Raw genomic sequence first — 23347 nt, 5'->3', positions numbered from 1 at the left:
GCTTCCCAAAGATCTTTGCCAATTATGGAACAGGCAATGCATTGGATTCAACTGGGCATTGAGAATATTGTTTGTAAAGTGAAAACCATATTGAAAGCTACATTTCCAAAATTTAATAGTAAATGTAGCTGAATTTTAGCCTATCGCCTTATTGATCTTTTTAATTCATCCACGATTATAGAACAGTTTCTATAAAGCTTAACAACAAAAAAAGTAGACCACCATGGAGCTAGGAAAAGAATCTACTACCACCACCTTCCTAGACCAATATAACTCTTACTACATTCTAGATCTTACCCTTACACCACAGATAAGTGTAGGCTCACCCCTCATCAATGAAACTTCTCTTTGCACCAAATGTAAACCATGACAGAAATCCAAAACTGAGCACAGCACAGAGATCAAAGGATCATGGGTACCCAGCCCAGCGAATATATTGACATCACATTTACAGCCCACAGAATACCATGGAAGAGGGGGCAGAAATATTATAAAAGCCGCTATACCAGGAAGTCTGCTGTGGAACAGGCTCTCCCAGAGATGGCTCCATAAACAAGACCTGAACAATGGCAGTATAATAGATATGCTGACACTCTAGGAGGAAAATCTCATGGGGTCACACTCCTTGACAAGGAGTATTAGCCAATGTACTGCAGGGAGATGGAGAATTAGACCCCACCCCAGGGATGAGACCCCTCATTAGTTGTCCAATGCAAAGTGGTGAGCTCTAAAAGCGTATACACACAAACAACGAAAGCAGATCCTATGTATATATTTGTACATATGTGTGAGTGTGCATGTGTGTGAAACAACAGTAATCAAAGAAAAATAAGCTATCAATTTGATGGGGGTGGTCATAGGAAGAGTTGAAGAGAAGATACTTGGAATGGGCAGGAGGGAGGAAAGGGAAGGGAGAAGGTGATATAAATCCATTTTAATTAAAAATGTATAAAATACTTTAGAAATAACTTTGTAAAAGAAAATAAAAGCTACTACAATTCTAAGATAAAATGAAAGCAAACTAGTCGATCATAAAAAAAAAGGCAAGGGAGGGGGAAGGCTTCATGCTGGGAGAGTCAATAACAAGGCATCTTCACAGATGTTGCCATTGTACTAAGGGTCAGATAAGCACTGTGGAAAGGAGGCTTCACGCTGCTAAGGAACAGAACAAGGTCTTCAAGTGAAGAACTTCAGTATAGCTCAGAGGAAGATGAGTTCGCCCACACAGCAGCATCACCTCTCTCTGCTGTTCCACCTAACAGAGCTGACACTGCAGCATGGGAGAAATGTGTCCTGCCAACCTCCATGTTAGGAGCACTTCTTCTCAAGAATATTGGCTGTGCTTTCGGGGTGTGCGCATGGCCGCACTGTCACCTCCGGGGTACCTCTGAGCAGCTTTTCATGCCTGCTCATCTTTTAATGAGCATCTTTTGGCTCTGAGTGTGTCCTCCCCTCTTGTCTTTTCTGCAGCTCTTCCTCCCGCCTCCACTGCCACCCCTGTAAACTTTATCAGGCACCTTCTTCTTCACGGTGTCTCTTCTGCACCTTCCGTTTATTCAGCTTGGCCCTCCTGCTTTGATGGCATTGAGTTGCTGTCTCACAGGTCAGACTTCACTGCACACCAAAACAAAAAATATAACCAGTATCTCCCTTCTCTAGACATGAACTGTCTCTAAGGTCTATGCCTTTCAACTCTTTGTACACATATATAAGTGGGCTCAATTTAGGTGTTCAGAAATATCTTTACCATGAGTAATTCAGAGTGTATAGCTTAAGGACATAGAGCATTCTATCTGTATGCATGTAGTCAGAATGATAAAGGACACAGCCATCTGTTTGGGGTTTTATCCTCTGTTTTGTTTTGTTTTGTTTCTTTTCTGGAACAGTTGCTGCCTTCATTCCTTTTCAGTACCACAACAGAGGCTTAAGAAAGTTACTGAACCATGACCCAACCGCTAGACTTTCAGATGACCTACATTTTCAACTTAAGACCAGTGAACCAATTCACAAATTGGATTGGCAAAACAGTATTAAAATATGACCCAGGAGGCAAGCCTCCTCGGAAGAAAATTTTCTTAGTGCATTTGGGATTATTAGTCTCATGGCTGCATCAAGAGCTCCTCTTACCAAGGAATTAAAGATGGCATTTCAATGAAAGCAAGTACACCCCCAGCCCCAGAGATTGCCTGTGTGCCCCTGTCCCTCTGTCCATGAGGTCTTCCCTTGAGCACTGACTGATACTGTACGCAGGCAGCTACCCCCTGCCCACTTCTCTTTCTGTAGCCCCCTCCTTTTTCCTGTCCTTTTAGGATCACTGAACACTTGTGTAATGCATCCTATCTTGTTCCTGTCTATTACATCTATTCGCCGTATTCCTTGCTTAGGATATAAGCTCACCAGAAAGTCTTTGTTTTATTCGTAGTGTACGAATGCACACAGAGAATCTACAGCAGTTCCATAGACAGTAGGCTCTCTCAACAAACACTTTTGAAAACTTAAGTCAGTAGTTTCAAAGTTACCTTTAGAAATAATCCTTTGCTGGTAAGATCAGTGAAAAGTCTGACATGGAACTCCTGAGGGTATAACCAAGAAAGATTAGAGGAGTTAGTTAAGCACAACCCTCCTCAACAGCATCAGTCTACACAGGATCTCAGATAAAGGATGGGAAACACGAACAACAATGAAAGCCTTGTGGGCTGGAGAGATGTCCAGTGGGTAAGGCCTTGCTGCACTAATATGAGGGTCTAAGTTTGCATCTCCGGAATCCACAGAAAGCCAGGCATTGCAGCACCCTGATCTGAATGTTTTCCTGAGATGGCCAGTGAGGACCACGTGTGGACTTTTCCATACAGTCGACAGTGTCTTTGCTGGCCGTGTCAGGAGTGAGTTCCTATTAGTCACGCTCAGTGAAGCATAAATAGAAGAACGATTTTGTCTCCCTAGCCCTGATGACCTTTCCTAATTTCTGAGCACTGCTAGATGAGGCTTCCACCCTGGAGGGCAGAATGAAGGAAGAGAGTAAGCACCTGGAGGTCTCTGCTGCTCATCCTCTCACTCACTGTTTATCCCAGAAGTAGAGAAACAACCCCCCAACCACGACATCCATGTGGCTTTCTCTTCTGACATCTCTGAGCACCTCAGCTAGTGGGAGGCAACAGAGATCCTGGATTTTCTTTGTGTTGATTTGTCTGTAAGCATCAAAATTCCTTCTCAGGGCCTAGCAGAAGTGAGAGGGGGCAGAAAGGTGTTTGAACATGCTATGGCCTTCCATCTTGAGTCTTTCAAATAAAAGCATGTTTTATAAGCTTCCCTGCCTTCTCAACGGTTTCAGAAGTTCCGTATCTTGACACCCCACCCACCTAGAAAAATGCACTGTGTGCCCAAGGCGTCTGAAAGGAATTAAACCATTCTCTATAGCATCAGGGTGAATCAGATGTTGCTAGGGGAAAGGGACCTCCCCAAGAGCATGTTCCAGGAGACACTGAGTCCTTCGGGATATTGTAGGAAATACTGATGCACAAAATTTAGGCAATCTCTCATTGCACATCTAAACAGGCACACACCCACACTACAATTAAATTCAGAGCTCATTTTCCCAAATTCACAGAAGGGATATAAAAAGCAGAGACAGGAGGTTGATCTAAATTGGATACTGTTTCCCTCGTGCCTTTTAAAGACTCTGTACCTCCCTGGGATTTTTCCACCTTTACAACCAGTTTTTCATAACTCTAGACTGTTTTCTTCCATATTTTTGGCCTTCAATGTAGTAGAAGAAAGAAAAAACAACTACATGTGTCTTTAACACCTTCAAAGACCAGAAAACCTTCTTTCTACCACAGTAGGCCCTGAAGATGATGAATCTTCACTACGTTTTAATTTCAGGCTAAAATGGCACACAGCAAAGCAGATAAAGGAAAACAGTGTGAGAAAAACAGAAACCCAAAGCGTCTGGGCATCCACATTCTCAGAGCATCCACTGGGTGTCAGGGAATGGAAACAGATCATTATAAATTTAAGCAGAGGAATATGACAAACCACCTAGACACAGTCATTTTCCTTTTAAATAAGCAAACAATGTGTCAAAGGCAAACATTCTGAGACACTTTCCTACGACTCATGAGACATCAGCCTAAAGATATTATGAGGTCGTCATGGGTTTTCCTGAAAGAAGTTCAATTTTCAGTTAACCATAAAAGCAAACTAAAGATGCCGCCAACAAGGAGGCATGAAGGAGGTGAGGAAGTTAAGTCCGATGTTTATAGCAAATGTTTAAAAATGTTGATCTTATTAAAAAGTCAGACTCACCCTACCAACTACATAAAGCTGGATTCTGGCTCCTGTTCTGCTAGTCACCAGTTCTCTGACACTAGTAAAGACATCCCTTCCCGAAATCTCTGTGTCCTGACTTTTTAACCAATTGGATTTTCTCTTAAAATCAATTGAAACAATGGGTAAACCATGCATCGCCCCCTGGGACACAGTCAAACCTGAAGACTGTTCTGCAACACATACACAATTATGAGAGCCACTCCTCCTCAGTCATCGTCAAGTCAAAAAAATTAATGCTCATCTTAACTGTGTGTATGAGAAATAATCTTAATAAATTTACTTTAGTATATTGCCCAGTTGCTTTGCTTTGCTATTACTATTGCTGATGAATTCCTATTCCCAACTTGTGGTTCAATTTTATCATATGAATGTGCCTATGGGAGAAATATAGTATACACAGGATTTAGTGCTTTCTAAGGTTACGGGTATCCAGGAGGCTTCCTAAAAAGTATCCCCATGAGCAAGTAGGGACTACTGTATTTCTTTTTTATCATTCTTTATTTCGAAAATTCCCGTAGTGTTTAAACCATAACTGTCTAAAATGTCTTAAGGGAAAGGAAAGAGAAACATACATTCTCATATTAACCAGGCATGGTGGTACATGCCTGTAAACTCAGAGCTTCAGAGAGAGAGGCAAGAAGACCAGGAGTCAAGGTTTGGATCGATTCTCTCTACACAGGGAGCTTGAGGCCAGACTGGGCTCCATGAGACTGGGTCTCAGAAAAAAATAGAAAACCAAACGAGTTTCGGGGGTTTTCAGAGCAGGCATTTGTGCAAAGCATGTGAAATAAAGGGTCCCAAGGCTCCCCTACATGTTTGTAGAGACTCTTTCTTCAAGCTTCTCAGCTAACCCATTCTTTTTCCAAATTAGATAAAAATATAAGCAATCTAATGTTTTAAGTATTACTTAGATGAGTAACCACTCATTATGACCTAAAATTGCGATCACTGAGGGTCTGACACCAAGCAGGTCCATTTTAGAATGGGATGGAAGTGTACGGGAAAGGCCTGCAGCCTGTGGATCTTGGCAGGACAGCGATTCCTCAATAAGAACCTGAGCTTTTAGGCTGAGGACCCTAGGAAGCCAGCATAGGAAGTGCCAGGGCTGTTGGCACTTTAAAAAGAAATAGATGATCACAAGTTAAACCCACTTCCTTTATGGTTTTACCATGAGCTACCTTGTCCAGACACAAAGCATTTGTTGAACAGGTTACCACAGACTAAGAGACTCAACATACAGAGTGTTTTCTCTGAAGTAAACAAATACCAGGAAATGTGTTAATTAAACTTTTTGTTGCTCCGCCTCAATATCTGAGAGGGGGAGAAAAAAGTAAGGAAGATTTATCTAGACTCGCGGTTTGAAAGTGTCAGTCTGGGGCTGGGTGGCTGGGCTGTCGCTGTGCCTGGGTAAGGCAGAATGTCACGAGAAAGGGTGGAGGACAAGGCTGCACACCTCCTGGTGACCGGAAGCAGAGGAGAGAGGAAGGAGCCCATAACAAGACCCATCCTTCAAAGCCATGTTCCAGTACCCTGTTCTTTCTACCAAGGCTCCTCCTACTAAAGCTTCCAGCATGCCCAAAAATAGTACCAACACCCTAGCACGTGAGTTTGTGGGGGTGCCCCATAGTCATCCTACAAAATAAGGGGGTCTATGGCAGTTTGTGGGGTCCTCTGTGCCCTTAAGGAGACCAATTGTGCTATGTAGACCAGAGTTCTCCTTCTAGGAAAGGAGCTGTAGTCCATAGTGGAGGTAGGGAGTGGGGATGGGGGGAGGTAGAGGGGGTGATCTACTTTTACAGGTCAAGTTTTAGAAAAGCTTTTAGAAAGTTATCAAATGCTGGATCTCTTCCAGAAATGAACCCAATTGGTTACTTAGTCCCTGCATCAACGAGTCCTACTGGGGAGGCAATCATTAATTGTTCTCCTCTTTTCTTTCAAAGTTTCCAAAGCATGTGGCTGGATGAGCATGGTTGTCCAGTTGGCACAGCCTTGCCTCAGCTCTCTGGGCTCTCTCTCAAGCCCAGAGACTGCAAATTTGGTGAGAATTGAAAGGCCCCCTTTGTTTTGCTTTTTATCCATACTTCACCTTACCCATGACCTAGAATTCCAGAAAGTGGTTTTTCCATTTTTCTTTGTCATGGTGGTTGATAATAAATGGGGCTATAGCAGGTACTCCTTCAACTTCAACCGACAAACCAAATGTCAAAGGTTTTGAATTCCAAATACAAAGGTCAGGGATTTGGAGAAGGTCTGTGAACCAATACAAAGATGAAAATTCTTCCTTCAGAAAATTCTCTTATGTTAATTCTTTGACCTCTTCTAAAGCTGCTTTCATCCCATCAAAACTTTCCGAATATGCTTACTTTTTAAGGGTAGATATACAAATAACAAATTTTTCCTCTAATATATCCATCTTATACACACCATATCATCTAAAATGTTCTTTGCCAGAGAAAACAAAGTCAAGCAGTTCCAAACCACACCAGGCCATTCACTCTCAGAAATGTTGCTCTATGCTAAAGCAAAAGCAGAATTAAGATTTCAGCCGTTTCAAGGGGTCTCAACTGGCTGCCCCACCAGGAGCAGCGTGCTCCTGTGAGTTTTGTCCAATCTATATAAATTGTATTACCAGCAGCTTGAATAGAATTACCAGTACGAATAGGCTTGTGATATTACTGAGCAAATATCGGCCCCACTCTGCTTTACTTACAGGTAGAAATCTGTTTTTAGCAGAGAGAAGTGCTTGAGACGCAGGCAGTCAAAATGCTAATCAATTAAGGTGTCTACTTGACTCAGGAAATATTCAGCTATAAAGTTCAATCTGTTGTCAAAATACTTGAAAGTATAAATCAATTTTGTGCAAGAACCTCTCTTTTAAAAAATATTCTATTAATTCTCTGAGAATTTTATAGAATATATTTTGAACATATTTGCCCCCCTCAACTCCTCCCCTTCCCACCCAACTGAGATGACTTCTTTTGAGATGACTGTGTTACCCGGTTGGTGCTGGGATTGGGGTCTTCCTGAGCATGTGGTTGGCCTCCAGGGATCACACCAGGAAAGAATGCCAACTTTCCCTCTCCCAGCAACAATCAGATGCTCACAGCTTCTCAGCAAGTGATAGAATTGTGTGTCTACCTTCCCTACTCTTGAGGGAGCTGCACAAGGCTCTCTTACTAGTCATATATTGGCCCAACTTTCTGGGGTTTCCAGGGAGGTCACAATGGATGCTCCATTGAAGATGTGGGCTGTTGTTTTCCTATGGTATGGTTTTTCCAGGAGAATTGTATTGAGCCACTATATTGTCAACAGAATATCAACTAGAATGAGCTAAGGGATTCTCAGAGAGCTAAGTAAAACATGGTTCAGGGGATCTGTTTCCAGAAACCATTAGCATTTGAATTGATAGAGTGAGAAAGATCCAGTTTCATTAATGTGAGCAATTGTCATATGTTTAGACCCAAAAAGATGGAAGTAAGGTAGATGAATTCTCTCACTCACAGAGATGGGACAGTTATATGCTGCTCAACATCACCGCTCCAGATTCTCAGGCCTTTAGCCCCAATTTGAGACTTACAGCATCAATTTCTCTGATTCCTGGGACTATGGATTCACAATCAATTACCTACAAGATCTGCTGGTTCTCCAAGTTCCAGATAGCATTTTGTGGGATCTCTCATCCTCTGTAATCTAGTGATCCAATTTCTCTTGTGCAGAGAGACAAGTAGATAGATAGATAGATAGATAGATAGATAGATAGATAGATAGATAGATAGATGTACAGATATCATACACATACCTCACCTGTGTGTGAATACCTGAGGCCAGAATAGGATGTCAGATCCCCTTAATCTGGGGTTACAGACAGTTGTGACTTTCCCTACTGGAGGTCTTAAAACTGAACTCAGGTCCTCTGGAAGAGCAGCAAATGATCCTAACTACTGAGCCATCTCTCCAGCACCCAGATTTCTTTTCAAAGGAATTTTCCAATTGGTGTGGTAGTGCATGCCTGTAATCCTGAAACCTAGGAGAAAGAACAGGGGTCTCCTGTCCGAGTCCATCCTGGACAGCAGTAAGTTCCAAGCAAGGCTGAGTTGCACAACAAGACTTTGTCTCAAAGGGGGAAAAAAAGAATTTCCCAATACTCATGTATATACAAAGAAAATCTAATTTTCCTTTTTGTCTCAGGTATGAAGATTTAGAGTGCTAGAGTCTTTTGTTTCTTAATGTGAGCCAAATAGCAAAGCATCTGCAGGATTTCACACATTTTAGTAGTCACGCCTCTAATAGGCCCCTGAAGATGCAGGTGAGATCGGTTCTAGAAATGTAATTTATTTAACACAATAGATTTAATATATTCCCATTTCAATGTGACCAATATAAAACTATTAAAGTGATATTTTTTCATTCTTTGTGTTCAGCTGAATCACCGGAAGCTGGTGTGGGCTTGCCGTGTCTTTCTCGCTGAATTAGTTGCATCATAAAGTCCCCATGGTCATAGTATGCCTAGTGGCTGTCGAACCAGACAGACCTGAACTAGAATTTTCAGCAGTGTGCAACTGTGCACACAGACACTTGCGCACACACACACACACACACACACACACACATCTCATATTCTGTAGCAACATCCACAACATGAGGCAGGAGGCACTTAATTGCATTCGGTTTGAAAAATCATATGAGCTGCTGAGACAGATGGATCACCAGGGCTCTCTAGCCAGAGAGCCTACCATGAGTAGCAAGCCCCAGGTTGGGGACAGACCTTGACCCAAAACAACAGAGTGGAGAGAGACTGCGTTATGACCTTGAAGCTGACCTCTGGTCTCCCTATGCACACACACACACACCAGCACATATGTGAACTTCATACATGAACATGCACACATACATACACCCTAAAAAGGAAGGAAAATGGGAATGCATATACGTTGGTATGTGCTTATATTTCCGTATGCGAGAAGGATTCATGAACACCAGCAAATGTGATCCCCTAATAGTGGGCAGCACAGGGGAGAGACAGAAGGAAGAATGTGGTTTCAGTCACATGACAGATTCACCTTTTTTTTTCTACCTTGCAGCTTCAAAATCGGCCATTTCATAAAAGTCATATCTTTACTAATCTTGTTGCTACATTTTGAGTTTCCTAGATTCCATCAGTAGTACTTCTCTGAGCTACGTGCATTATAAAAATATAAAGATCATTCCTTTAGCACGTTCATAAGTGTATACAAGGTCCATGCCTACTTAGTCTCCTCTGCAATAGTTTCCTGATATAGAAAATACAGAAGTATTCCCTGATTTATGGATTTTTCACAGCGGCCTTTAAAATACACATCAAAAATGCTTTTAGAGAAATGTTTCATATGCCACATTTTGGAGACAGCAAATTTTTCAACAAAAGACAAAAAAAATGTATAATATAGAAGCAACTTTTAAATTGGCTCTAGACTTATTTTAGTAGAACTTCCGAGAAAGCAGTTTTAAAGCATATGAATTGAAGTAAGCTATTTTATGTATATTTTTCATAAGTATTATGATGGTGAACAGATATACATACTATCAATCTTAGTTCACAGGCAGTTGAACAATAAAGCAATGCTGCTGCTTTATGAGTTGCTATTATTTTCTGATCCTGGGGTTTTTGCTCAGCTGAAAGAGATTTAAATTAGAAGCCACGGCTTCTTCCCTGTTAACAACTTCTTCCCCGCCAGATGAAGCCAGTATACATCCCGGACTTCAAGTGCTGGCAGCACTGAGGGCTGGGGAGGGGGACAGCGATGGAGACCGTGCTCCGGTTATTGGTTAAAACTGCAGCTGAATTGAAGGTCATCATCTCTGTCCTCAGCATCACATCACAGGGGCACTTCTGCCGTTCCAAGTAACCCCCCAAAATGACAATCTTTGCCACAAATGAACAATCTGTCTCATTCCTAAGGTCTCCCTGTGCCTTGGCAGACCCTTTACCTCGGTAGACTTGTATGCGTTTACGTGAGCTGACTCACATTGCTGGGTAGATTTAGAACAAGCCCCTCTGACTGAGTTGACCTGCACTGGCTTCACTGGCACAAGCTTGGTATCTATTGTGCCACTTCATCTTCCACGGGACAAATGAAGAGACTCCAGTGGAGAGGACCTAAGTCAGTGCCGCGATGCCTGCTACAGTAGAGCTGGACTCTGAAGCCCTGACTGATTTAGTCTAAAGTCAAATTCTTACGACGTGCTGCTCACACGCACTCAGATGAGCTCTGCTTCATAAGCCTTCAGCATCCAGACACCTGAGCCAACTGTACAGTACTTATGTAATCCCAAAACAAGTTAATCTGATCAGTACCAGTTATTAGTCAACTCAGAAATGATGCGTCAATAATGTTGCATAGCCAAACGCCCCTCAACATGCTCAGAGCCCCGTCAGCATCTAACAGGCAGTTTCAGCCTCTGTGATTTATCTCTCCCCTACTATAGTATATATCACCCAGAAAACTGTCCTAGTCACAAGCATATTTCAAATCCCAAACATTTTGGAAGATATTTCATAATATAATTACAGTGGAGGAAATAACTGCATGTGTAATGGCGCTTTCCCGCTCTAGTAAATTCAGAAGTAATAAGATGTGTATATCTTTCTGTATTAATTTGCTTCTTCCTAATTGGCTGCTTCCAGTACACGTTGCCACAGACCATTACTTTAAATACATTTCCCAGTGTAAGCCCCTTCGTGTGTTTCCTTGTGGCTTTCTACTTCACTGAGTCGGAACATAATTCAGAATGTTATAGTGCCTCAAGTTTATTAAAAATAGGACTTAATTTGTATATAATATAGTCTTTTCTGACAAGCAGACTGCTTCACAGAGCTGCGTGTAGTTTTATGGGCCAGGCACAACAGCTCAGAACCGCACAAGACAGATTAAACTCATTAGCGGCATTATGTCTGACTTGAGATTACAGAGACTCAGCAAACACATGACTGGCCGGGAGCTGATCTGCCTTACCTCCAGGCTGCAGTTCACACAATAAATGCTTTATAATGTTTCTATTAATTGGTCTGTAAGTTGTTAGGAGTGCTAAACAGCTTTACGGGCTTTTTTAGTCTTTTCCACTGAAGCCACCTACTTCCTAAACTTCGGCTCTCATTTGGGATCTTGTTTAAAAGCAAAGGTTCTGTTTCAGCGGAGGTAGGAGCAGGCCTGAGAATGTGCAGTATGTGAAGATTCCCAAGTGACATCCATAAAATGCACAGTGAGTAGGGAGGCAACAAATCTTCCTTCAAAAGTACATTAGAGCGTGCATCTCAGTGTTCCTGTGGTGCCCTGTTTCACCTCTGCATTCTTCACTCTGCTGTGGCTTGCATATGTCCCCAGAATGTCAGTTGGGAAATTAATCCCCAATGTAATGCAAATACATTGAGTGGTGGGCCTTTGAAGGGTGGTCAGGTGAGGAGGGCTGGAGAGGATTAGTTGCCACAGGACTGAGTTCCTGAGCGAACAATGAGTCTCTCCATCTTGCATTTCTTCTCCTCCTTTCTTCTCTCCCTTGCCTTTTCCTTCTCCCTTTCATCCTGTCTCATTTCTCTCTCTTCTGCACACAAAATTAGAACAGTGAGCCTTACCAGACTCTGTCCCCACTGACTATACATTTCCAGCATTCAGAACTATAGGAAACAAATCTCTGCTCCTATAAATTAGTCAATCTTAGGTATGCTGTCATAGAAACAACAGAGTAACTCAATACAATTATGATCTTGTACTAATTATCATCTACATTTCTAACCATAAGTCTCCTAGAATAGAGTCAATACTTACCTGACATTCTGTTGTATTTTCAGTGCCTACCATAATTAATACTCAATTTTTATTAAATATTGATCATCAAATGAATTCTTATGTACAAATGATAAAAATTTTATATGCACTCTTGAGCTCATATAAACATTCTCCCAGCAATGCTATCACAAGAATGTCACCAAAACACTGGAGTGTTTTTTTTCATAAGTATAGTAAATTTTGTCACTATAATCATGGCTTAATTTTATAGAGTCCCTTATACTCTCATTCCCTGAATCCTCACAACAACCCTATGATGGAAGGCATTATTTTCATTTCTATCTTAAAAAGTAAAACATAGAAATGTCCAGTTCCTTATTCAAATTGACCAAGCTATCCAATGCCTTTGCTGGGATACAAACCCAGGCAGGTGGGCCTAGGTCCATGCACCCAGCTCCTACACCCTGAGCTCAGCATCGTGGAATCATTTCACCGCTTACCTCACTGGGCTTTACATCTACAGAATGGTTCTTGGACCACCCGACAGAATCCTATATCTACTCGACATTTCAATTCAGTTCTTAGTTTCAATCCTCTTTTTCAGAAACCCCATAGATTTTTGTCATGAGAAAGTGTGTGGTTTTGGAAGCAGACAATATGAATGCCGGATACCTAAGACTTACTCACTAGAAAACACTCACGATCAGGACACTTGACTGGTCCATGGAGGGGTAGCGTTGAAGGTAAATATCTACATGAGTGTGTAGATTCTGTGTGCCTATCAAGAATTCCAGAGAAAGTGGTGTAGCATGGTGGTGCTCTCAAGTTGGAGAGTTTGAAAACTTTTACAATATAACCCTAGAGAAATGTCAGTGACCTACTCCATGTTCCTGGTTGACACTGACTGACAATAGTCACCTAAACTGCAAACCTTTCCACATCACAAGAAGGGAATACAGATCTTGTCTGCATTTAGACACATCACATTTTTTTATTTAGAGATAATATGTGTCATTGTTTATGACCGTAATAAAGCCATACAACTATTTTGAGCATAAAGTCACTATGGTAACAGTTTTCCTGATTAAATTCAGAGTTGTAATGCCTTCTGCCAATGGAAGACACAGCTTTTAATGCAGGTACTCTGTATCATTTTATAATGGGGTTCGTTTTACTTCATGCCAGGCAAGGCTTGATGTTAACTTACCTAATGCAAATCCTATATCATAATATACAATAACTCAAGTTGCATGATTAATCATTTAATAAAAATCTTACTGGTTGGAGCTTTTCATAGGCAAGTGAAAATGAATGATATCATCAGAGGAAAAAACATAAAAAAATTAGGGGATTCTACAGTCAATAGTTGTAGTTGTTGATATATTTCATTTATTTCTACAAAACTGCTTCTTGAATTATCAAAGTTAATATTGTATATCACAGTGGAAAGTTTTAATTTTTTATCATACTAATTTACTCTGTGTGTGTGTGTGCACACATGCACAATGCTTGTGCATGCCGTGATGCACAAATGGACAGCAGAGGACAGCTCGTGGGAGGATGTTGTCTCTTTCTACCATGCATGTCCTCGGGATTGAACTAGGGTCTTCTTACTTGGCAGCAAGGGTCTTTATCTTCTGAGTCATCTTGCCAGCAAAGGACTCTGTACTCATATCATTTTCTTATATAACATCAGGTCTCCTTACCTGGCTACCTACACCTTGGTGGATTTTTTTTAATTACTTATCCAATGGCAAATATTTTACAGACATCTTACAAACTAGACATCTTACAAACCATGCAGACCATAAATTTTCTTCTATGGGAGCAACACTTAAACTGAACCATAGAGCCAGAGTTTCAGAACAATAGGGGCACCTTCCCTCACTGAACCCCTGAGACACTCCACAGACACTTGGTCACCAGCTAATAGTGCTGATTTGGAAGACCATGGAATCTTAGGAGGGAGGCTGCACCTCACTGCAGGAAGAGGACCACTGGAGGTGGGCCTTGGGGTTTGATAGCAGCCCCACTTCCTGTCTGCTATTTCCTGAGGACAGCTGCCTCCTGTTCCTCCTCCCTGCCTTCCCTGCCATCATGGACTGTCTTCTTTCAAACTGTGAGCCAAAACAGGCCCTTCCTCCCCTAGGTTGTCTCTGGTCAGGGATTTGGTCTCTGCAACTAAAATACTAGGGCCGCTCAGCATTTCACTTACCAATTGGGTGCAGTCACAGGAAATCAGAGGCGTGGACTCTCCATCGCTTTAAAGAAGATGCAATCGTAGCATCTGTAAAAGGAGTTTGTCCTTCCATCCTGACAAGCGACCCCAAACGATACTCAGAAATCCACAGAACGAATTAGGGGACCCAGGTTCTTTCCTCAGGTGTTACAGCTCATGAAATGAATGAAGCTACACACTGAACGTCTTAACAAAGGTTCAGGAGCAACAGCGTATACTGAGTAAAATGAAAAAACTGGCTGGGGAAATGCAATAAGCATTCCAAGGTAGGAGGCACCAGATGCCAGCATTTCCCCAATCAGATATTAAAGTATCTTTGCGTAGGTATACTTTGTGTAAATAGTGGCGCTATGAACGCTGTATTTACACAAGGGAGCCCAGAACTTCAATGTTCGCTTACATACCAGCTATGGAGGCCATTTAATGTTGCTTTTTTCTTTTCTTCTTGAATGCCAGATGAGTAAACCATAGGAATAAAAACTGTAAGCTCGCTTAAGATGAAAGGCCTTACTTAGGATTTTGAGAGTTTGTTGTCGTATATTGAGGTGTGAGAGGCATGCGAATTATTCAACCAATGAGTTCTGCTCCTACCCAGCCCTTATTTCAAGTGCCCTCGCAAGCATTTTCACCGACTTAGAGACGTAGTAAAACATACTGCATTTTGATAACCATCTGAAATGTGTGAGTATGATGAGCTTGCTGCTACTCATCAACTATATTCACAACATTAAAAACTTCAGTGTATCATTGATGACCAAAACCACGGCTGTCTTGGTTTCCCTTGATTCTGTTTAAATCCTTAAAATGCTTCGTTGCCTTAAGTCATCCCTGTAGTTGCAAGGGTGGATGTTGGTGACAGAAAACGGTTTTAAAACATCTTAGGTGGACTTAAGAAAGACCCTAGCTGCCATATACTGCAGGTATGTGCTCTACACTAGCGATTCCTCTGCCCTGTCATTCCTGGGAGTGTCATTCATTCGGTCAAAGAGAATGCTATTATTTGAAATCTTTTGCATGTCAGTGAATTATTTTCTGCAGCAAAATCTCAAAGGGTGATATAAAATTAATTGTAGGTAGGTGAGCCCAGAGTCAATACTACATCCTAGGAGTTTCCATAATTTTGGTCCCGTGGAAATACTTAGGAATTGTGTCTAAATTCCCTAAGGAGTGGACATGCGCAATGCCTCTATTTCGACAGTGTCCATTCTGGTCACTTACGATTATAATACCAACAACTTTCCCTGAAGCAGGCAGCAAGCTTCTGTTACTACCAAGGCTGATGAGATAAGAACAAGAGGCTCTATGGCTGGTGAAGGCCAGAGTGTCGTGATTGGCAGGACACCTGGGGGTGGGGGGTCATCCACTGGACCTTCAGGCTCTAACCCCAGGAACCCTTTCTACTGGGCTTAAATGGGCCTGCTTGTTTTCCACTTTTGTTATTAAAATAGAAGTGGGAATCTGCTTTCCCCAGCCTATCAGCATCTCTCTCCTCAGCCTGCCTGACCTTGAGGCGGTGCAGCTGCTCTGGCGGAGTTAAAAATGGACCTTCACGCTGGCTTTAGTTTCTGTTGCTCCGCCTGCAAGTGTCCTCCCACTGATCTGTTTAGCACCCCCTCGTTACCGTTTCTGTTGTTGTTTTTCTGACAAAGGGTTTTTAGCCTAGACAGCTGGTCCTGCTTTTCAAGGCCCTAACCTGCAGGTCCTTTGCACACGTAGTTCCCAAAGCGCGGGACTGGTGCGGGAACCTCTCTGCTTGAACCAAACCCCAGCCCCAAGTATCTCCGCACTTTCTTCTTCTTTTGATCGGCTGGGAATACTCACACCTAGCAAATCCTGTGCTGTGGGCGCAGGGTAGCAGGGTAGAGGGAATAGGGTGGCTTGGGGTGTTCGAGGAAACACCCCAAAAGGGTTTGGCGGCTTGCTTTTACGGGTGTGTAATCACCTCTGCTCGCTTTTGCCCAGGACTCCTCGCGAGAGTCAGGGGAATTATCGCAGCAGGATAACTCTTTATTCTCCTGCCTCCAAAGGTTTGAAGACCAAAGCCTAAACTTCTTTTAAAACAGGCCTACCCGGAACTTCAGCTTCTGGGAATGGCAATTGCTCCAAACTATCCTGCGGGTGGAGCAGGCAACAGGAGATCCCGTTAGTGGTTTTGTTTAGTTTCTTGGCACTGCCCCCCCTTCAATTCAAGCTCCCTGCTTTCAGAAGCCAGGTCTTAGAACAGTGCCAGGCTCGCCCTGGCCGCGGAGAAAACGTTTCAGTCACAGATGTAGCATCCCCAAAGATGCCCCATTGATTCCTGAGTGCAGCTGAAGCCAGAGAGCCCTGGCCACATCCGACCACCTGCAGAGACTGGGTGCGGACTGGAGTTGATGGGTGAGCTGTCAGAACAGGAGCATAAAGGCTGCTCACAGAATACCGGCTCAACTAAGCCAAGTACTTATTCAGGATGACACAGCAAAGCCCCAGGCCATGGCTAACAGGACCTGGAGCTTCCTCCTGCCTGAACAGCTCCTTCGCCAAGACCTGGGCAGTCTGAACTTGGAAGAACGCAAGCCATGGGCAGGAGCAAACATCAAAGAATCCAGGTTAGTGGCCAAAGGGAGGTAGGTGGTCCTTAGGTGAATTACAGTCAGGGTGACCAGGGGCCTACCCAGGAAGCAGCAGGTGTCCGCCCGAGTGATGGCTGATCTTCAATTCCCAGAGGCTGGTCTGGGCCCCTGTCTTCACTGGAACTGAAAAGCCTGCGACCTGACCCGGCAGGGGCGGGCCGGGGCACGGGTCGGGCGGGTGGCGCAGGTGGGCGTGCCGGCCAGGCAGGGAGGCAGGACCTATAAAGCACTCTGTGTTCCGGAGGCGGAGCGGCAGGGCGCAGCCTGTGCGGGTGGGCGCGGTGACCCGCAGCCTTTGGCTCGCAGCGGGACGTATGCCGGGGACCACTGTCCAAGGATCGGGCTACTGAGGGACATCTGCCTCAGTTTACCCCCTCACCGTCCGGTGAAATCCCTGCAGGTGAGCGGCCGTCGGAGGCGGGAGTGGGCAGGGTCACTTCCCAGTTGTGCTAACTTTCGAGCTACTTTCAACTGGTTGGCTGTAGTTGGCGTCTCTGCTCCCTGGGCTTTGTCAACTTGAGTTACCAAGGCTGGTCCCTCCCTCTGGAAGGGCAGTGCCCGGGCTAGTTCTCTCTGGCGATGCCGGGACTCAGAGGAGCCTTTGCACTTCTTGAGTGCTTTTGCAAACTTCTCTCGCTTTTTCCCTACAGCGCCTTGGGGAAAACCGTTCTGCTCCGCGAGGGAAACAGAGCCGTTGACCATGGTTGCAACGGGCAGTTTGAGCAGTAAGAACCCGGCCAGCATTTCAGAGTTGCTGGACGGTGGCTATCACCCTGGGAGTCTGCTAAGTGGTGAGTCGCCCGGCTGCCCACCTCTCTCCTATCTGAAGGTCGCGGCCCCTCTCTAGATAGCGTCAGCGTCCCTCCCTGAGCGCACGAGACCTCATTCCCTCCTAGACAGAGAAGACTATGAAATCCATCTGAGATGTCTTTCTAAACTTCCCTAGCATTGTCTGCCCACCAGAAACAAACATAACGAGAATACTGCGTTGTTCTAGTCTGCTAACAGGCTCTTGAGGATGAAGTTCCCTATCCCTCCTGGTTGGGACATTATTTAGCTGGGTGTGTTTTAAGACATGCATTTACTTGTGTAACCAGCATCACTACATATTCCTCCCAAATTCTTCTCTGCCCATTTGCCATCTATTCCCTCTCTTTTCATCCCCAAAGAACCATCCTTCAATGTTTTGTTACTATGTTAGTTTTGCTTTTAGAGTGTTAGATGATAATGCAATGTGTGTTCTTCTGAGTTGGGTTTGCTTTTCCACAACTTAATATTTTGGAGCTAGGTCCTTCCCTATTAATGTGTTACTTTCCATAACTAAGTAAGATTCCATTGTGAAATGAATCCGCTATTGTATTCCGAATGTCAGAAGAACAGTTCAGTAGCCCTGGCCCCACGTGAATCATCCTTTGCAACTCTGAATAGCAGTTTCTAATTTAACAGACCACTCTACTATCAAAGATGGTGTGGGCACAGATTAAACCACTTAAGCTCTGTACATCTTCCTCATTTGTAAGATAAAATTAAGATAATCCTATAAGACAAAACTCTAAAATTGTCTGTCTTCAGTGTAGCTAAAATATAGGTAAACTACAGATATGATTTGTAGAATGTTAGTTAAATAAAAAAGAGCAGCTACCTAAGTGAATGCATGAAGTGGAAAACAGGGAGAGGTGATGGAGGTCTGAGGCCACTGTGTGGTGTGGCACCCTGCCAGGTGGTAGGATTAATTTGGAAGGTAGGTGGCCAAATGCAGAGCTATCTATTTTCCTCTGAGCAAACCCAACTTTGTTTTCCTGGGTCTGTTTTGTTTTGCACAGCTAAGAAAAACCTACCCAGCCCAGTTATAAATAACCTCATGAACCTCAAAGGTCCCCTCCTCTGTGAGCAATCTTTAATCAAACAGCTTGAGGCTAAAATTGGACCTCCAGGCCATTCTAGCATAGACTTTTAAAGAAAAATAGAGTTGGGTAGCTCATCAGTACTGTGATGGACTTATTTACAAGCGCTTGCAATCATTCTGTGTTTTAATACAGACACACCAACGGTCCCTTTGTGAAGCAAAAGTAATGATTTTTATTCCAGATGTTCTGCTTGTTCGCTGCAAAAACACTAAAATAAACTTGGAAAACCCTACAGAGAGAGCAAGTGAGAAAGGATATAACTAGTAATCTCGGACGACCACGGATAGGTTTTTGCTGCATAATCCTCGAGACTCTGAGGAGACATAGCAATCTAAAGAAATTGTTTGCACCTAGCACCATATTCATCGAGTCTTGAGTGCACAGATAAGCTTTCATACTTGAAAGGTTAAATGACTTATTTCACTGCCTATGGGTTAACGGCAAAGTAAGGCATGCTAACTCTCAAAGCCGTATCTAAAGCAGTTAGATGTAAAAGCTCGTGGTGCCAGGCTTTCCTGTGCCAGGAAGACATTGTTTCTCTCGTCTCTAAAACACTCCTTTCTTTCAGATTTCGACTACTGGGATTATGTTGTCCCTGAGCCCAACCTCAACGAGGTGGTATTTGAAGAGACCACGTGCCAGAATTTGGTTAAGATGTTGGAAAACTGTCTATCCAAATCAAAGCAAACCAAACTGGGTTGCTCCAAGGTCTTGGTCCCTGAGAAACTGACCCAGAGAATTGCTCAAGATGTCCTGCGGCTCTCCTCCACGGAGCCCTGCGGCCTTCGGGGTTGTGTGATGCACGTGAACTTGGAAATTGAAAATGTGTGTAAAAAGCTCGATCGGATCGTGTGTGATGCTAGCGTGGTGCCCACCTTCGAGCTGACACTCGTGTTCAAGCAGGAGAACTGCTCGTGGACCAGCCTCAGGGACTTCTTCTTCAGCAGAGGTCGCTTCTCGCCGGGCCTTAGGCGAACTCTGATCCTAAGCTCGGGATTTCGGCTTGTTAAGAAAAAACTGTACTCTCTGATTGGAACGACGGTCATTGAAGAGTGCTAAGGAGGAAAAGCAATTAAAGGTTCCTAATGAGTGGATAATAAACCTCTAAAGCTATTCAGTCAGTCATTTGTGGTTTGCCTGCCTGCCCTCACCAAGAACTCCCAGATCTAGGCCATCTTCCTTCTGTGTCTCTCGCCCATAGCAACCTACTTCAAAGGCTGATTTTTTTTTTTTTTGGCTTTTAAGACATAATCCAAGAGAACAAATTGTCCACATAAGTGTCCGTATAGAATGGGATGGAATAAGGAAGAAAAAGAAGCAAGGCACTGCAATTTTATATTCGGTCTCGAATTTAACAGGTAGTCTGGGTAACAGAAAAAGACACACTTGACCTAATTCAGCTTTCATTTGCCTAGGGCTTGTTGTTGTTGCTCTCTCTCTCTCTCTCTCTCTCTCTCTCTCTCTCTCTCTCTCTCTCTCCTCTCAGAGTGATCTTCTCAATGACAGGATCTTACCAGATGATGTCCAGCCCATCAAAATATCCAGAGATCCAAACCACCAGCTTCCTACTCGAATTTGAAGAGGTCTTACACAAGAGGGTACAGTTAAATCGACAGGCTTAATTAAAATGTCACCTTACCTAAGAGTGAATAAATATCACAGTAACAAGAGCATGGCCTCCCTGCTTGGTGTTCTCCCCACACCCGTGCCCAAGAGACAAACAGTTTCCATGGTATATTAATGATTACGGCACTACTTCCAGTGTCTTTGGAGGATCACATCAGCTCAGTTTTCCTAGTTCTCAGCTGTTGAATGTTGTCATACCTTCTTTAGCTAGAGAAAGAGAAATGGCACACAGGCCTTTTTGGCATGTCGTTGATGTGGCTGAGCAAACAGTGATTTCCCATCTATGAAGATGAAGAAGGGGAAGCTCAGATCCCGCCCTGGGTCGCATCCACTTGATAACATTGCTGCTTTATGCCATTAAGATGCTCTGTCCCTAGCAAAGCATCTCACCCCATCATGGTGGCTCATCTCCGGCATCTTCTGGGAACTGGACCACCTTTCACTAACTTCGCACTTCTTAATTGTCGATGTGTTTATATTTGCAGAACCCGATTTGATTTTGAGATGTTGCTGCTGCTAAAGATACGAAAATCCTGTAATAACTTAAGACAACCACTGCACACATTCAGCCTCAGCCCACCTTACATGCCCACTCCTAGGAAACAATAAATGCTTCATTCGGTTGGCTTTTGCCTTATGAGTTTCTGTTTTTATGGCCATGAGGTAATTTACCCTCCACATTATTCTGCTCTATTCAGCAGGGTCTTATCATCCTTGGGTCATGGAAAGAGGTGTATTCAGGTCTCCTGCCCGAGCCTCTAGTATGAGTTCATAAACATCAGCGCCAGCATGACAGGGACAGATGTCCTCAGCCTGGCCTTACACAAACAAGCCTGATGCAGTTACTGGTCCTGCAGGGGACCTGAGACATCACTGCTCCAATGAGCATGTGTTCTAACAAACTGTACACTATGGATGCTGGGACAGACACAAAACAGTCTCCACAGGACTAGGCCTATAGGCAAATCCCTGCTGTTTTGTAGGCTTGTGGATGTCCAGGGTTCTGAAGGCCACTGTGTTTCTGTAGCTCTTGGAGACATCACCCAGGAGAATGCTGAGGCTTCACAGGCACTGACATAGATCCTTTTCCCTCTAGCAGCTGTTACTGGCTCTCTTGCCCATTTCAATTACAAAAAAAATGATGGCTCAAAGAAGTTCTTACAATGATATTCCTGTTAAAACAAAATTAAAGTCTGCCTATTTTTTACAATAAAACATTATACATTTTTAATTCTCTTCCCCTCTTGATTTTTTCTGCGTTTGTGTCATGGTCTCCTTACAATAGATTTGACAGGATTTAAAGGAAGATAATGAATTATTCCTTTTTAACAAAGCTATTTTGCACCCTCAGTTATATTATTCCAATTACACTTATTTTGTGTACTTACATATTAGTAAGGAGTGATTTGATTCATAAATTTCTAACTTTCTCATATTTTCAATAGGAAGACATTAAATGATCTGAGCATCATTGACAAACAAATCCCAAAACTCATTATGTGAAGACATTTTGTATAGCTTTCTAAATAGCCATATATATATATATAATGTACAGATTCATTTTTGCTAATAAATTATTTTTAAATGACAACTCCTCTGAATTTTCCTTCAATCATAATTTAAATTTTTTCATATATCTTTTTTGTCTCTTCAAATTAAGGTTCATTATCTCAGAATTCCAGTAACTATCCTCAAACATCTGAAAGATACACTATTACACACACTGAACACTATATAGACAGAGTCAGGAATATCTGCTTTGAAAATAGATCAGAAACTGTATTTTTTGTTTATGCTTGAGATTGAAACCACAGCTTCAAGCACACCAAACAAATACCCTACTACTCACGGACATGGGGCTGGGCTCCAAAAGCAAAAGTTAATTATAGTTTCTGGTTAGATACGAAAAACAAGGAGACAATGTCAGTGTTTGTGATGCATTCCTAGCGGGGCTCCTTTCTGATCTTAAAGCCTGTCTATGAGCCAGGGAGATGTACAGCGGGTAAAGCTGCTGCATGCCACCAAGCCTGACTGCCGAAATTTGGTCTCTTAGACCCAGCGGGTAGAAGGAGAACTCAACTCCTGAAAGCTCCTGAAAGTGCCGTGATATGCTCATACCCCCAACATGCACAAAGTAGCATGATTTTTTTTTATTTAGGAGATTAAATCAGAGAGTGCATATTTGTGAATGTATATAATAATATGCACTCCTTGATGACATAGATTTAAACAAATGATGACAATAATATTGAAGCCCAGTACATGTTGGCAGCAGATAAGAAGGAAAGGGGGTACATGTGACAAACGAAGAAGGAGGAGCATAACAGTGTCATGAAGAGTCCTGGGCCGCTGCTCACACCCAGCCATTGGTTACAGAGCCACAGGAGGTTTTTCTGAAAGTTCTTTAAAGGTATTAAGAAAAATTCAAATGACCAAGAGAAAAATGAGTGGACAAGAGCTTGAATAGGCTCTTTTATCTAAAAAGGAACTCATATGATCAGCAAATGCATAAAAAGATACTTAATTTAACTAATAACCAAAGAGATGCAAGTTAAAAGCATTAATGAGAAACCACTGAATACTTATGCATCTTAGCTAACAATTGGCAAGTTCATAACTTGATGAAGTCAAAGCCCTTCGCCCCATGGGAACTGCACCGTAGTCATCGAGCATTGTCATGGAAAGTTGATGATTAGTGTGTTTTATGAACCAGCCAGCCCATATTTCATTACCAGTGTTCTTTGAGCCATTTTGCTTATTATACACATATAGAAATCACGTTATTGCGGCCTCTGTCATGTTCTCTATTTGCCATCCCAGTTCTTCACCCTTAGTTTTAAAAGTTGGAAATGACGCAAGCTCTAGATCACT

General features: G+C 42.9%; 1 protein-coding gene and 1 long non-coding RNA gene across 3 annotated transcripts in view; one reads left to right on the top strand and one right to left on the bottom strand.

Annotated features, from left to right (window-relative positions):
* Positions 1-17178, bottom strand: part of LOC142854876 (uncharacterized) — a 172387-nt gene extending 155209 nt beyond the window's left edge. Inside the window, exon 1 of the long non-coding RNA XR_012911381.1 lies at positions 16985-17178. This is a non-coding gene — a long non-coding RNA (uncharacterized LOC142854876). The remainder of the gene's footprint in view (positions 1-16984) is intronic.
* On the top strand, positions 16554-20520 carry Ddit4l (DNA damage inducible transcript 4 like). 2 transcript variants are annotated; one of them, XM_075981270.1, is made up of 3 exons: positions 16554-16919; positions 17594-17734; positions 19419-20520. In XM_075981270.1, exons 2-3 carry the CDS (start codon positions 17644-17646, stop codon positions 19907-19909), a joined length of 582 nt encoding a protein of 193 aa, XP_075837385.1. In that variant the 5' UTR covers positions 16554-16919; positions 17594-17643; the 3' UTR covers positions 19910-20520. The 2 variants fall into 2 exon arrangements, with proteins under 2 accessions (XP_075837385.1, XP_075837384.1); XM_075981269.1 differs by lacking the exon at positions 16554-16919 and adding an exon at positions 17155-17343.
* Positions 20521-23347: the final 2827 nt, after the last annotated feature.

The sequence above is a fragment of the Microtus pennsylvanicus genome, chromosome 7 (genome assembly GCF_037038515.1).
Source record: "Microtus pennsylvanicus isolate mMicPen1 chromosome 7, mMicPen1.hap1, whole genome shotgun sequence".
Taxonomy (NCBI): domain Eukaryota; kingdom Metazoa; phylum Chordata; class Mammalia; order Rodentia; family Cricetidae; genus Microtus; species Microtus pennsylvanicus.
Note: the sequence above shows the minus strand (reverse complement) of the source record. Positions and strands in the feature narration are given on the sequence as shown.

Coding starts and splice junctions, on each gene's coding strand:
- Ddit4l (XM_075981270.1), top strand. CDS start 17,644: ATGGTTGCAACGGGCAGTTTGAGCAGTAAGAACCCGGCCAGCATTTCA. Junction 17,735..19,418: donor CCCTGGGAGTCTGCTAAGTG/GTGAGTCGCCCG, acceptor CCTTTCTTTCAG/ATTTCGACTACTGGGATTAT.